Raw genomic sequence first — 16,237 nt, 5'->3', positions numbered from 1 at the left:
CCCTACTCAGCTCAGTCCTCTTGGATTTTTAGAAGTCTAGGAGCAGGAAAGTGTAAGTGCACATGAAAAATATGCATCCTTTGAAGTTTCCAGTCAATCATAAAGGATTGAGAACTTGTTCTTTGGAAATCAAAGGAGAGGAGACTCACCTGGCATTCAGTTAGCCATGATGTGCTTCACAAAAGCTGGAAAAAAAGAGGAAAAGAAGGATTATTTATCAATTCCTTGAGGTCAGTGGCCACCTGAGTATCTCAGCTTGGTTCTTATTTAATTCCCTCTTCCTTTGTAAAGAAAACTCCAGGAGCTAAATGCTTTGCAAGTCCTTAAGATAATACATACACAGTAGGAGCAGTGTTAGTATCCAATGGGAATGAGCACACACACATAAATTAATCCATAGTTTGTTTAATTCCTTATCCCAGTCTGCCACATGGATATGGCATTCCAAAGTATACAGCCATGAGAATTTTTTATTTATTCTATTCATAATTTTTAATTATGAAGGTCCAAAAAATCAGAATTTTGGATTTCCAAAGGATAAAGAAATGCAGTTTTATCTGCAAGGAAATATTTTTCCTTCCCAACAATCCCCCATGATTTTTCTGAATTGACCATAAATTCATGAGTCATTTGACTTGGTTGAATCTAAAGATTTCTACCAAGAAACTACTCATAAAAAATGTTTCCCTGAGCTCAAATCATTGGGATTTGTAAACAGGAGATCATCAACCCAAATATTCATAGAAGTGAATATGACAGAGCAAATAAGCAACCAAGATGACACAATGGTCACCAGTTGACCTTAAGGAAAACTAAGCTGTGTACAAAATTGTGTGTTCATGATCCCTACTAGAATATTTTGAGATTTTTGAAGAGTCTGAAGCACAGAAACTTGCATGATGTAGGAGTGAAACTTCACTTATGCTCAAATCCTTTCGTTCTGCCTTTCTACAACAGCAATGAAACAACCAGAAGGATTTTGGAAGCTCTTGTAGGATTCTTGGGACAACCAAGAGTGTGCTAAGGATAAAACCTTTTTCCTGAGATTTTGAAGGAAGATTTGGTGATTTTAGAATCCCAGAATGGTTTGGGTTGGAAGATACCTTAAAGATCACCTAGTTCCAACCCCCTGCCATGAGCAGGGACACCTTCCACTACCTCATTTGATCACATTTTCTGGAAGGAAGTCTGAAAGGGATGTATATCTCTTTGAGAGGACAAGGGGTTGTGGGAACAGGTAGAAAAATAATGGAAATATTAAGAAAATAGACAAACAAAATAAGACTATAGAGCCCCAACCCCTGGAAGATCCATGGTCACTCAGCTATGGAAAATATAATTAATCTTCAACAGACAAGAGAAATTAAATTAATTAGAGACTCTGAATTGGCCTAAAATTGGGAAAAGCACATGTCCTGCTCCAGACTTTCCACAGATTTAAAGTTTCTCGGGATAAATGTCACAAAGCCTTCAAGCATATGAGCACTGCTGCTTGGAGTGGTCACACTTACCTTCATAGTTTATACAGCCATTGGCATCCTCCTGGCCAGCCATTAGCTTATCAACTTCATCTTCAGTCAACCTCTCACCTGGTTGAAAAACAAAATCAGGATGGGTCAGGTTGGAAGGGATCACAGTGGGTCATCTGGTCCAACCTCCCTACTCAGGCAAGGTCATCCCAGAGCACATGGCACAGGATTACATCCAGATAGCTCTGCAAGTCTTCATCAATTCTGACCCTGTGTAGGAGTTTTGTCATTACAGAATTTGGTCCCCAAACTGATCCAATAGCATGAGTGATAGAAAGGAAAATAGTATTAGTTTCCTTTTTTATTCCCTGTGGGATTAACAGACATGGATGTGGCATTTAATTAAACTTCCTGTGCATAAAGCGTTTGGCTTCTTGAATTGATATCTCACATCAAAACCCATCAATGGGATCCTTTGGGCTGAATTAAATTGCTTTTCAAAGAATCACAGCATGGTTTGGGTTGGAAGGACCTTGAAGCTCATCTCGTTCCGCCCCCCTCCCCCCAGCCGGGGGGCCCCCAACCCCCATCCACCCTGGGCTGGACCACTCCGAGGGATGGACCAGCCACAGCTGCTCTGGACAACCTGTGCCAGTGTCTCAGCACACTCACAGGGAAGAAGAATTCCTTCCCAATATCCCATCTAGCCATTCCTCCTTGTCCTGCCCCTCCAGGCCTTTGTGCCAAGTCTCTCTGCAGCAATCTTGGAGCCCCTTTAGGCATTGGAAGGCCACAATTAGGTCACCCTGGAGACTTTTTCCTCCAGGCTGAACAATCCCAATTCTCTCAGCCTTTCCTCCATCTCACTAATCTTGGTAGACTGTTTTTCTTCTCAGATTTTTACCTCAGAAGCTCAGGTTTTCACAGAGTAATGACAACACAATGAGCTCAGGACAGAAATAAATTGGCTGTAATTACATGGAGGAAGGAAGGAAGGAAGGAAGGAAGGAAGGAAGGAAGGAAGGAAGGAAGGAAGGAAGGAAGGAAGGAAGGACGGACAATTTCTCCACATAAAGAAGGGAGGAAGGAAGGAAGGGAGGAAGGGAGGAAGGGAGGGAGGAAGGGAGGAAGGGAGGAAGGAAGGAAGGAAGGAAGGAAGGAAGGAAGGAAGGAAGGAAGGAAGGAAGGAAGGAAGGAAGGAAGGAAGGAAGGAAGGAAGGAAGGAAGGAAGGAAGGAAGGAAGGAAGGAAGGAAGGAAGGAAGGAAGGAAGGAAGGAAGGAAGGAAGGAAGGAAGGAAGGAAGGAAGGAAGGAAGGAAGGAAGGAAGGAAGGAAGGAAGGAAGGAAGGCATAATGATATAAGCCATATGGGAAAGACACCAGTGATGAAACTTCCTAAGGAAGTGTTCTCCTTACCCAGAGTAGCCAAGACGTGGCGGAGCTCAGCCCCCATCACTGTTCCATTTCCCTCCTTGTCGAAGACACGCAGACCCTCCACAAAGTCCTCATAGGTGCCTGTGTCCTTTGTCTTGGCAATGTGCTGGAGCATGGGCAGGAAGGTCTCAAAATCAATCATCTTGGAGTTCATATCTACAAAGATACAGGTGGAAAGGAAAGGTTTGGTGGATTCTGGGAGAATTGAGGACTAATCATGGATCTGGGAACTTTGAGGACTATCCATGGTGCATCCGCCCTGGATTGGTGATGAAGGTAGAAGAACTGTGGTGATTAATGTCAGCTAAAGGGGAGAGAAGAGCAGAGAAATATTGAGGTACAGAAAGGAGATGTCACTGCAATCATCACAGACCTTCTAACACGTATTTTGGAGAACAAGCCGTGTCCTCCCAGTTTCTTCCTTTGTTTCTCTGGATATCTTCAAAATACCCATGTTTTTAGTAAACACGTGAATTCCTGTCATCAGAGCAATTTTAAAGGCCAAATTTTTCCCTGTTAAACACACTGATGCACAGGACCATAAAATTAAATCATTCTCCCCAGTATGAGAGAATTATATTTGCTGCAAGACCAATTTTTCCCTCATTTATTTTTCTGCTAGTGACTTCAGAGACTGTTCCATATCCTTTGTTGTCTCATAATTAGCATCTTCATCAGAAAATGGATGTCATCTGCTTCAGGGATAATCCTTGGAGTGATATTTTGCGAACCACACACAGAGGGCACCGACCTTCTGGTTTGGGTCTGCCAAGCAATTTCATGACCTCAGCCTGGGTTGGATTCTGCCCCAAAGCTCTCAAGACATCTCCACATTGGGCATAGGTGATTTTCATCTCAGATTTAGGAGTGCGGTCGAAGAGGGAAAACGCTTCCTTAAATTCTGAAAGACATAAAGATAAGAAGAAATACATTCCATGCTCCCTTGGACAAAGTCAAACAAGCCTAGAACTTCCCCCTGGCTAACTTTTCTTGACCCTTTTATTTTGCAGTTTGGGAACAATTTTGATGAGCTTTGTTGTCACTGTTATCTGCAATGTTTGTGTTCCTCCTCCCCTGCATTTTACTGTTCAGTCAGGGAATGAAATTGGAGAAGTCAAATGCTTTTCTCATGGTATTTCCATCTCAGTTAACATCAGAAAATGCAGCAAACAGTCTAGAAATGGCTGGACTTGAGAGCTTTCCAGCTCATCAAGAGCACTCAGGAAGGCCCAGAATTCAATAGCAATTCTGCTCATTGGATAATTGGGTATTGGATTAAACATTAAACACTTGGAGAGCACTGACTCAGCCCATGGAGCTAAGGGAGGACCTCTATTAGCAGGTAACAAGATATGCCAAGAGAACCTATTGGAATTATCACACAACATTGGTGGGGAAGGGTGAAAGTATATGGAAAACCCTAGAATTGGTCAATTGTTGCACTTAACAGTGTCCAGGAGCAGATCTAGAAGAATCCTCTGATTTTTCTATATTTCTAGCACCCAAATGCATCTGGAGAATAAGGTTTGTTATTCCATCAGCTACTGACAGCAAGCCAGATGCCTCTGTGGAGAAACAACCATTCCCTCCAGTGGTTTCACATCTGCCTGCTTTCCCCTCTACACCCATGCAGAGCCTCATCCATTGCAAGACACCCAGTTCTCCTCCACTACATCCCTCTGAATACATCTTGGTGTCTTCTCTTCACTTCTGGCCCAAAAGGGAGTCCTTTGCCACTTGAAGCAGCAATATCTTGATAAGAGCATTCCCATGGGAGATAATCCCTGTTCTACCACTAATTTCCTGTAAATGTGGTGCTTAGGGTTGTGGTTTAGTGGTGGACTTGGCAGAGTTGGGTTAGCAGTTGGATTTGATGATCTGAAAGCTCTTTTCCAAACTAAATGATTCTTTGATTTGAATGGAGTCAGAGCAGGATCCTAGGACAAACTTCCTCACACATCCTAATTAGTCAGGTTCACCTCTCCCTACTGGAGTGGCAGACACAGAGGAGCACTTCGAGGTGCAATAGCAAGCAGGTTGTTATCCTGTGCTCAATATACTCCACAAGTGATCACAAATATCCCTTTGGCTTTAAAGTTGTGAATCCCTGAATCTCCTCCTTGTTCTGTTTGTTACTTTTCCCCATATTCCCTCCCACTTTCCAAACACAGTGAGATTATCTTTTTTCTTTAGCTCCTGACTCATTCAACCATTTAGCCATGCACTCTGCACACCAGATTTTCTCCAGCTTTCCCTTCTCAATTCCTTCTCCTCCTCATTATTGCACCTCCTTCTTGTTTTATTTCCTCTCCTTTGCTTATTTCTCTCTGTCCTTCTTTCTTGGAGTGTTTCTGGCTTTGCCTCAGCTCCTTTCTCCCTCCCTTTCCATTTTTATCATTCCACTTATATCTTACTCACTTCCAACACTTTCAAACCACGATGCACTTTCTCATTTAGGACTAATAAACATTCCCCTTGTTTTCTTCTTTACATTCTCCTCTTTCTCTCTCCCTGTCTCTCTCGCCTGGATCTTTGCCTCCTGTCACTGGCGAGAGAGCCCAGATCCCATTTCCAGCCCCTCATTCCAGCAGAGGGCAATCTTGGATTTTCATGGGCTCTTTGCTGACAGTGGAGGGGGATTAGAGACCCAGTCCCAGCTCTGTCCTGTCCTGGGGGGTCTCAGCAGCTGAAGTGGGATGTGGAAAACCCTCATCCATCCTCCACTTACCTACTCCCTGGGATCAAGTACTGAACATCCTGAGCAGCATCTCCTAAAGGTTTCCAATCCATCACAGCTACTGACAGCTCATATTTCCATTTTATTCTTCTATTTTTCCTTTGCATTTGCTGACAATGCAAGTTTCCATCAAATCAATGAAACCAACTTGGCTTTGGTCTCCCTTGTCCTCCATGAAACCACTGGCATGAGCAATGTATATTTTCACGTGCCTAATTACTATCTATCTGCTCATCTTGAGTAGCTCATATTCTTCTCTTTTCAGCAATTCTGGGTACTGAAGAGGCCAGAAATCCAGTTTTATAAGTACACATTGCCACAACTGATTAATTTCACTCTCTTTTGAGGCATCAAGACATGTCAAGTTGGGTGTGTTACATATGGCTTCACCCACAGCCCATTCTTCTCCCAAGAGTTACATTTTGGGGGCTAACATAATAATAAATCTTTGCAGGGAATCCTTGGTGCAACCAAGTCTAATCCTTAGCAAGAGGAAGTGGTTCAGAGTATCTTAAAAGGATTGGAAAAGACCTTGAGATGCTGAAGCATCTGTTTCTCCTCCACCACCTCAATGCCCTGCCCAGGGAGGTGGTGGAGTCATCATCCCCATGGCGACTGGAGAGACTGAAGAGATGGACGTGGCACCTAGTGCCATGGTCTAGTTGACATGGTGGTGTTAGGTCATAGGTTGGACTGGATGATCTCAGAGGTCTTTTCCAACCTGATTGATTCTGGACTCTGTGTAATTCTGAATCAGCTGCCAGAAGACCTCTTGGGTCAATGGTTATAGACATGGGCAAGAAGTTCTAACACAGGATGAACTTCCTATTGATTTGGGATCAGCTGACAAATTGGGATGCATCTAGTCTCTTGGGTCCTCATCTGGTCAACAGAGAGGGAATGAAAGGTGATTACAGAATATTAGAAGTCTATTTTAAAAAAAACACATCTCAAGGTGTGACAGTGACCTTGACCTCCTGCTGACTTCCTGAATGAGGAAATTTGACCACATTAACAGGCTGAAATGAACCCAGTGCAAACAAGTGCAGCTGAAACCCAGAAGAAAGGGAGAACTGGGAATCCAGGAAACTTGAGAGAGTGAGGATAGAATGGGAAGGAGAAAAATCAAACCCACATATTACTCTAGTGCTCCTGTGCTCTCAGGTCATGCCAAGAGCCACTATAGCAGCTATAAATCATGGCCAGTGCACTTGGGCACCAAATAAAACAACTCAAGCACTGAAATTTGGTTGTCCTTTTGCTTAAACTGGTGACACTTCTTGACAGGTTTTGGAATGCACAAGCTACTACAGAGTAAAGATCATTCTACACCTGAGCATCTAAGCTTCACCCAGGAGTAAATATCTAGATAGCAACTCTCAATCTGTCTTCCTGTTCATCTGTGAACTGAAGAACCTTCTCAAAGTCAAGTGAGGAAGAGGAAAAGAAGACAAAGAAGCAGAAGAGGTGAGGAGGAAAGGAACTGAGGAGCTGCTGGATGAGCAGTGCTTTCCTGCTCAGTTATGTCCAGGCCATGAACATCATTCATGCAGAACCTATGAACCAGCTGCAGGATTAACCTTGAGTGGATTTAGAGGTTTCCCCAGTACACAATACGACTCTATTATGCTGTTGTAACTGCTGCAGAGGTCTCATAACCTTTCTCATACAGAGGATTTATCTACTTCCTGCCCCTTGGCTTTCGCTTTGATATTTCAAGGACATCCTAGTTCAGAAATCCTGGATTCCCAGCTTTTCCCTGAGTATTCAGTGAGTCCAGCTGGACCAGAAAGACCTGTAAGTAGAAAAGAAGAAAGGAAAGAAGGTGCAACTTTATGTTTCTAGAGATGTTCTACATCTGCTCTAGAATCCCAGAATCATTTGTTGGAAAATCCTTCTAAGATCATCAGCTCCAACCATTCCCCCAGCACTGCCAAGGCCACCACTAACCATGTCCTCAAGGTTCACTTCTACAGGTGTTTTGAGACCTGATATCCTTTATGGCAGCCCTGGATTCACTCCAAATTTGGCCTTCCTTAGCCATTCCGGTGGGCTGATGGCCACACAAGGATCCCATTTTTTTCTGAGTAGGTCTTTTCCCATCCTCTGACACAATCTCTAGAGCTTGTTCTCCTCAGGAGAGAAAGGAAACAAGGCACAGAAACTTGGTGAGTCCTTTCCAAGCCCCCAAACATTAGCTGATGTTGCTAGAAAACAGACAGTAAAGCTATTAAGAGAGGCTTGAAAATTCCAAGGTAATGTTGGAAGTCTGTGACAAAGCCTCAGTCTCTAAGATATTTTTTTCCAGGGAATTCCTGGAATATAACCTGGATATTTGTTTCCAGGTCAGCAAATTTTCCTTCTTGTATTTATTTAATTTTTCCTGTTCTAATTAACCCATTTTCTTCTTCCATTTTTATAGGCTTTACCAAGTGTTTACAGACCAAAGCAAAACTCTGCCAGATGTTTGATTCCATCGATCAATTATCCTTTAAGTAAATATCAGGCTGAGAGTTGAGGAAAAAGGGGACAGCTGCAGTCACAGTGTTCCCAGAGCTCCATGCAGGAGGTTTGAGTATCAGTTTCTTGGGCTGAGACAAAGGGTTTAGAAATTAATGCTGATGTTTTGCTTTGAAATAAAAAAAATGCCATTGCTGTCATTATTTACTGCTTTCTGGGGAGCTGGAACACATTAAATTCTGATTGAATACAGGAAAAGGTCTCCAAAGCAGAGTTGGGGGATTTGCTCTTAAAAGGATTCATATTTTCTTAGTGGTTTTTCTTAAAGTAAAACTTTAGACTGAGGTTATGGGGGTGGAACTTCTTGAAAAGGTATATGATTTCCCCCTTTTTTTTTTCTTTACCAACTCAACTATGATTTTGAGGAGGCACAGAGCAAGAATGAAGCCATGAATTAAAGCACAGCCTTCCCAAGGTTGCTCCAATATCACTCTCTGTTCATCCCAGCACTGACAGCATCTCCCAGTGATGGTATCTACTGTCCACACAAGAGAAACTTCTTCCTCACCTTCAATCTGATCAGGAGTGAATTCAACCTGAAAGAGACAAAGAAGAGCTAGATGAAAAGAGGAAACTGAAGCAAATAAGAAGACACTGGTTTGCTCTCTGTCTTATGGTTAAGGGTGTTTGTGGGGTCTGTGGATGAAGTACTTTCCACTAGCCCAAGTTGCTTGAAGTCACATCCAACCTGGCCTGGAACACTTCCAGGGATGGGGCAGGAACTTCTCTGGGTAACCTTTGCAAGTGGTTCACCACCCTCAAGATGAAGAATTCCTTCCCAATATCCCATCTAACCCTGCTCTCTGGCAGTGGGAAGCCACTCCTCCTTGTCCTGTCCCTCCAGGCCCTTGTCCCAAGTCCCTCTGCAGCTCTCTTGGAGCCCCTGGAGGCACTTGAAGGGGCTCTAAGGTCTCCCAGGAGCCTTCTCTTCTCCAGGTGAACAGCCCCCCACACCCCACCCCAGCTCTCCCAGCCTGGCTCCAGAGCAGATGTGCTACAGCATCTTTATTATGAGTCTGTCACTTTCAGAGATCTCCACTGCGGAGGATCTACCATACATAGTCTTTTCCAGTGAAAGAACTAGGCAGTATCTAGTGAACATGGCATAAATGAGGTTCAAAGGAAAGTGATTTATGTCTATACTTGAGGAGAAGATGAGTTATTCTCTTCTTTTCACTGAGTGATTCAATAAATTCAGCAGTGGAATAAAGGGAGATTAGCACAGATATAGATGTTCTTTTCTGATCACAGGATCATTTAGGTTGGAAACAATCTCCAAAATGATTGAGTCCAACCTGTGACCTATCACCACCTTGTCACCAGAGCACTATGTGCCACATCCAGTCATTACATGAACACCTCCTGGTGAGGTGACTCCACCAGCTCCCTGGGCAGCTCCTTCCAATGCCTGAGAACCCTTTGCATGAAGAATTCCTCCTGATGTCCAGACTGAACCTATCCCAGCACAGTTTGAGGCCATTTCCTCTTGTCCTGTCACTAGTTGCCTGGGAGAAGAGGTCTATCCCCACTTTGCTATAACCTCCTGCCACGGAGTTGTAGAGAATGAGAAGGTCCCACATCAGCCTCCTTTTCTCCAGGTTAAACACCCCCAGATCCCTCAGCTCCACATATGACTTACTCTCTAGACCCTTCCCCAGATCAATTTCCTTCTTTGGACACTCTCCAGACCCTCAATGTCTTTCTTGCAGCGAGGGACCAAGAACTGGAAACAAATCTGATGAGTTGCCCCAAGAAAGCCCAAGGTAACCCTTTGGTAGGCAACAGATCAGGATGAACTGCGCCAAAGATGGGATGACTTCAAATTCCCAGAGTTGGATCAAAGGGAAGGTTTGAGCTGAAGGGCTGAGTGTGCATCACCTCTAATCATGGCCTCTACAAAAATACCACCCAGAGCTGGAGGACTGTGTGTGGCAGCTCCAAGGTGGTGGCAGATGGTTTGACCAGACCCACCACCAACCCAGGCATGACTTCCTCTCAGGAAAGCTGCAGAGATGTGTGGGTGGAGGCTGCTGCTATTTTTTCCCTTCTCAGCACATACCGCAGTGGAGTTGCAAGGAAAGGTGAGTCATCATTTCCCTGGCCACAAGGTATTGTTGCAGACTGATGGAATGAACTCTTGGATATGCTTAGGCTGAAGGTGGTTGGGGTTTTGTTTTCCCTCCTCCCTCCATCAGAATAGTGTGGAGCACACAAAACCAGTGCTGTCTCCATTTACCAAGAACAAGGGTGGAGCTGTCCATGAGGAAGAAGGGATCCAGAGGTTGGGAAAACGGGGTTAGGCTAAGCCAAGCATCAGACAAACGAAACCCAATGCACTGCAGTTCAAAGAGTGACCTCCAGTGCTGGGGTCAGTTTTGGGCCACTCATGACAAGAAGGACACTGAGGGGCTGGAGGATGTCCAACGAATGGAACGGAGCTGGGAAAGGGGCTGAAGCACAAAGAGCAGCTAAGGCAGTTGTGGGGGGCTCAGCCTGGAGGCTCAGGGGAGCTCAGGGGGGATCTTCTTGCTCTCTACAACTCCCTGACAGGAGGTGGAGGCAGGTGAGGGTCAGGCTCTACTCCAAGGGTACAAGTGACAGGACAAGAGAAATGGCCTCAAATTGCACCAGAGGAGATTTAGCCTGGATATCACGGAAAATTTCTTTGTCAAACTTTGATTCTTTGTTCAGTGTTTGATTATCATTGGCTCATTGATCTTAGAGGTCTTTTCCAACATAGATGATTCTTTAATTCTACATTCTCCTGTTCCTGGGAAGTAGACTAGGGTGATTTCCCTTGGGATCTTTTTTGTTTGTTTGAAATATACTGGGACTTCAGAAGAGTTGAGTTTTCCTGGTGCTTTTTCCATTGGCAACTAAGGTTTTAAAGCAAGACCATTCCTGTCCAAGCATTACATGAAGTCTCACGGTGATGGTGTTTGGTGCAAATCCTTATGAGACAGAGCTACTGACTTTTAAACTCTTTCCACTCATGTCCTATGTGTGGACAATGCTTTGAAACATCAGACATCCAAATTAAAATCTTTCCATACAAATGGGAAGTGGTTTTTCCAATTTTCCTATTCTTTAGCAATCTTGGCTTTGAGGAATAATCACCTAGTCACTGGTGGCATCATTTGTAGCCCTAATGCCACTGCCCTCTTTGTGTAAAGGATGGCATTAAGCCAGTTTTGTCCCAGAGGCCCCAGGAGGGATTCACAGTTCCCTTGGCCTGCTAACGTCATTCACAGTCTTATATCTCAGGGAATTTTGTATCAATCCATAGTATCTCAACAAAGCACATAACTCTCCTGATAAGTCAGGCATAACTAAGTCTGAAATCAGTCCTATTAATAAACCTGGTGCCAACCAGCAGCCAAGAGGTTATCTGGGGGGAAGCATTTAGCCCCTCCAGGAAAGAAACAATACTCTTCTTTCATAGGACAATGAGAAACCCTAATATGAACAGTAAGATTTTCACTTAGCCATGGCAGGACAAACTTTGGAGAAAGAGAAAGTTGTTTTTTGGTTGTTTTTCTTTACTTCATTGTGCTCTTGGGAGACTGATTTAGGAGACAGAAATGCAGCAGATGGAAAGAGGCCCAGAAGGCCATCAAGATCAGTATCATTGTGTTGAGGTTTTTCACAAACATGTGGGTTTTTTCCACTAAGACCTTTTAAAACCTATTAATACACATCCTCCCCTTCACGCCCTCTCCCATCACTTTCTGCACAGAGCAATTATGAGCTACACAAACTCTTCTACTGCCCATGGGCAAACCTTGACACATCTCGTCCCTTAGAATGAAAGGGAAGTGAAAAGAGAAATCAACTTAATTTCAGTTGGATTGGTGAAGCTTTTAATTAAAAAAGAGAAGCATTTCAAGATCAGGAAAATGAAGAAAGACCTTTGTCAAGGTCATGCAGAGAATGCTGCACATGAGAAAATGTACACAAATATTTCTTGTTTCTGTATTCTCTTAAAATGACAAAGAGCTGGGAGAGCTGGGGGTGTTCAGCTTCAAGGAGAGAAGGCTCTTCAGAGACCTTCCAGTGCCTAAAGGGGCTCCAAGAATGCTGCAGAGGGACTTGGGACAAGGACCTGGAGGGACAGGACAAAGGGGACTAGTTTCAAACTAAAATAGAGCAACCTGGACTAGTGGAACATCACTACCCATGGCAGAGGGGTGGACTACATGATCTTTAAGGTCCAATCTAAATCATCCTTGGATCCTTTATATGTCTACAGGGCACAGGTTCAGCTTTGCACTTTGCAGGAAGTTTATCCACACAGGTGGCAGCTCAAAACAGCCTCGCCTGTGGTGAATCAGATTCAATCAGGTTGGAAAATAACTCTGAGATCATCAAGTCCAACCTATGACCTGTCACCACCATGTCAACTAGATCATGTCACTCAGTGCTTCATCCAGTCTCTCCTTAAACACCTCCAAGGATGGGGACTTCACCACCTGGTGCTGATGCTCTACATCCACACCCTGAGGCAGAGCACAGGGTGGCACTTCCCCAGCAGGAGTTCACATCCCTTTGCTTCCTCCTTCCCTATAAATACCTTCTGGGATTACCGAAGTACTGTACTTTTCAGTCCCTGTGCTTTTCCAGCACTGGTAGTAGTCTATAAATGGATAGTTCCCTTTCTTGGATGGGGAATGTGTTGCCACAACTTTCTGGAGCGCAAAGGGAAATTCCAGAGCTTCAACAGCAGAATGACAGAGGCACTTTGGAGAACTGAGACAGCTCCTGGCAGCAGCAGGAGAACCAGAAATATAAAACACTTTGTAGACTGACTGTGCTCCCTGTAGTAACATGGGGTTAGATTGTCCAAACATTTATTGACCACTGACTTCCTGCCTTCTCTGCAACTCCACCAGCCTCACTACCAGATGTTCACAACCATGGAAGAATTAATAAAACCTAAAAAATATCTAAAAATACCTAAAAAAACCCACCCCTAAAAAATACTGTTAAATCCTGGAGGGGAGCCTGAGGTGTAGGAGAAGGCATATATTGCCTGTCCTGTCTGCCTGAAGTAGAAAGCAGCTCATGGGCTGGGAGAAGAACCCCAAGGACACAACTTTTGAACCATATTACAACACTTCTAAGGGCTTCAGGCCCTCAAATCTCTGGTGAGTGGGTGCCAAGAAGTAAAAAGATCCATGTCTCAATCCATATGCATGGGAACAGGTGGACTTCACCATTCCACACCTAATTCTTGAGCAACACTTGTGCCCCTTGGAAAAGGATCATCTTCAGATGGAAGGTCTCAAATAATGCAGGGAAATGAGTCACCAGGTAAGACATTTGGTGGATGTGTTGTGCTGGGAAGTGCCCAGGAAAAGTTAAACACTTGTATTTAATTTGATGAACTAAGAAAAAGTCTGATTAACTGAGAAAGAATTATTTTAATAATTATTATATAATTATTACTATTATTATCATCATTATCATTACTATTGCTATTATTGCTACACTTATTGTTTGACATAAAAGCCTTTCCATTTGTCTTTCATTTCCAAAATCGAATGCTTTATCTTCTAAATATCAACAGATTTTAAATTTAGTTTATTTTAATCTAAAATTAAAATCTTTGTAATTGATAATCGATATTTCCTTTAAAGTTCCCTCAAAGAACCCCATCCCCCACATTCCATCACTACAAACCCTACCAAAACAATTCTTTTTGGGCTGAACAAATCCATCCTGAGTTGCCAAAAGCAAATTTTTGTGGGGTTTTTGCATGTTGCTGAAAGCTTCTCCTGAAAATTCAAGCCGGTTTCTCCTAATGTTTTAATTCCATCACCAAGCCTAAAAACAACCACCCTGTGCTGAGCTTCTTTTGCTCTCAGATGACAAGTTGTGTAACTGCTCTGGTTTCTGATGGATGTCAGTGGTGCTGGTATTGAACGAGACCATGTGAAGCATCAAGTTAGCTTAAGTGATATGAGTTGATTGGTCTCAAGAGAGACATAGCAGAAGGGCAAAAATCTCCTGAAAGCAGAGGAGTCTTTTTTTGGATCATAAAATCAGAATATCCTGAGTTGGAAGGGGTCCACAAGGATCACAGTATCATAGTACCATAGTATGTTAAGGGGTTGAGATGAGCCTTAGAGATCATCTAGTCCCAACCCCCTGCCCTGGACAACCAGACCAGGTTGCTCAAGGCTTTATCCAACCTGGCTTTCAACACTGTCAGGGTTGGGGCAGCCACAACCTCCCTGGGCAACCTGTGCCAGTCTTACCACTCTCAAGGTCCATCAAGATCCCTCAAGATCATCAAGGTCCAACTTTGGGCCCTGCACAGAACAGCCCCAAGAATCCCACCTTGTGCCTGTAAGCATTGTCCAAACATGGTTTGGTGCCATGACCAATTCCTCTGGGAGCTGTTCCAGTGCCCAACAACCCTCTGGGGGAAGAACCTTTTCCTAATATCCAGTCTAAACCTCCCCTGACACAGCTTCATGCCATTCCCTCAGGATGAGAAAGTTGAAGTTCTTGCTTATACACATTAAGGTTCCCAAAATTCACAATACCTTGGCAAAGTACCTTCACCAGCAGCAGCCACCACATCTACCATGTATTTTATCCTCTAAGGTGTAGTCTCAGAGTGTTTTGCAGCCCAGCAACCCACACAAAAGAGGTTCAGTGTCCAAGGTAGAAAATATTGAGGTTTTCCCAAATTTTCTCTGTCAGCAACATGATGCAAACAATGCACACCCCCAGATCTGTCCCAAAGGTGTTTTTCTCCATCATCACCCCCACGTCAAGTCCTCCCACAGAAACATGGAATTCTAGAGTGGTTTGGGTTGGAAGAGATGTCCAAGGCCATTTAGTTCCACCATCTGCCATGAGCAGGAGTACATTCTACCAGCCCAAGTTGCTCCAAGCCCCATTCAACCTGGCCTGGAACACTTTCAGGGATGGGGAAGCCACAGCTGCTCTGGACAACCTGTGCCTCACAGGGAAAAATTTTTTCCCAATAACCCATCAAAACCTGCCCTTCTTCATCTTAAAGCTATTCCATCCCAGGAATGGAATAATGCCAGCTGCCAGCTCCCAGGAAATCCACTCTATCCTTGTGCACTTCCAGCTCCTGAAAAATCAAGCAGTATCTGGGCCTCTTGAAAATGTCACAGTCTTCAAAACCAAACAGGATTAAGCTGCCAAAGAGTCGCTGTGATAATGTGATGACAAGGAGAGCTCTGCTTTTTTTTCATGACACTGACAGACACAGCACACATCATTCCCAAATTAATCACACCTATTTCCACTGTCAAATGGGCCAAAACTTCCCTGTTGAAAATCAGAGAATCTCAGAATGGTTTGGGTTAGAAGGGACCTGAAAGATAATCTAGTCCCAACCCCCTGCTATGGGCAGGGACATCTCCCACCAGACCAGGTTGCTCAAGGTTTTATCCAGCCTGGCTTAGAATCTTTGGGATCTACAGCACAGATCTTTGGGAAAGTAGGATGCAGCTATTCAGCTGGAATAAATCAGGATGGATGGATGTGTGACTGGAAGGGAATCAATCCATGACATGGACAGCATTCATGAGCTAAAGCCACTAAATCTCTTCTGATCCCTGTTATTAGTGGCAGTAACACCCAGTTCTCTGGCTAGGGCTGGGATTCTGGGAAGCAGCTATCCCATGAAAGACAACCAACCACATACCCTGAGCAGAGCACAGTGATTTCAGTTTAAATTTAGGTGAGCCTCTCTCTGCCTCTCTGATTTGCAGGGTTCAGATTGCAGATAGGCCAGGGGAGGGAACAATGCCATGGAAAATTCATGGATACAATGGGACATGGAATTAAACTCAAGGAAATGTTTTTAGGAGGGGGAAAAACCAACATTCTGGAGATTACATTGGCATTGCCCTTCTACTAATGTTACATTCATTTCCTTTCCCATAGGTTTTTCCACTTCTTTACACTGGCCAGATATGACAGTTTTATATATAAAGAATTAAAATACAATGCACAATAATGTATTTTATGTAATTATAAACATATAATAAATAATTGTAAATATAATAAAATAATATCAATGTTTTATATGATAT

The 16,237-nt window shown here is 43.7% G+C and overlaps 1 protein-coding gene across 1 annotated transcript in view; it reads right to left on the bottom strand.

The window, feature by feature from the left end:
* Positions 1–16,237, bottom strand: part of LOC103801019 (myosin light chain 1, cardiac muscle) — a 30,816-nt gene that overhangs the window by 2,437 nt on the left and 12,142 nt on the right. The window contains exons 2-6 of the mRNA XM_009073415.1: positions 8,668–8,695; positions 3,654–3,803; positions 2,885–3,058; positions 1,512–1,589; positions 150–185 (exon numbers count right to left, since the gene is read on the bottom strand). Coding sequence (XP_009071663.1) covers positions 157–185; positions 1,512–1,589; positions 2,885–3,058; positions 3,654–3,803; positions 8,668–8,695 — 459 coding nt within the window. The 3' untranslated portion in view covers positions 150–156. The remainder of the gene's footprint in view (positions 1–149; positions 186–1,511; positions 1,590–2,884; positions 3,059–3,653; positions 3,804–8,667; positions 8,696–16,237) is intronic.

Source organism: Acanthisitta chloris, unplaced genomic scaffold (assembly GCF_000695815.1).
Source record: "Acanthisitta chloris isolate BGI_N310 unplaced genomic scaffold, ASM69581v1 scaffold214, whole genome shotgun sequence".
Lineage (NCBI taxonomy): Eukaryota > Metazoa > Chordata > Aves > Passeriformes > Acanthisittidae > Acanthisitta > Acanthisitta chloris.
This window is presented reverse-complemented; position numbering and strand designations above follow the sequence as displayed.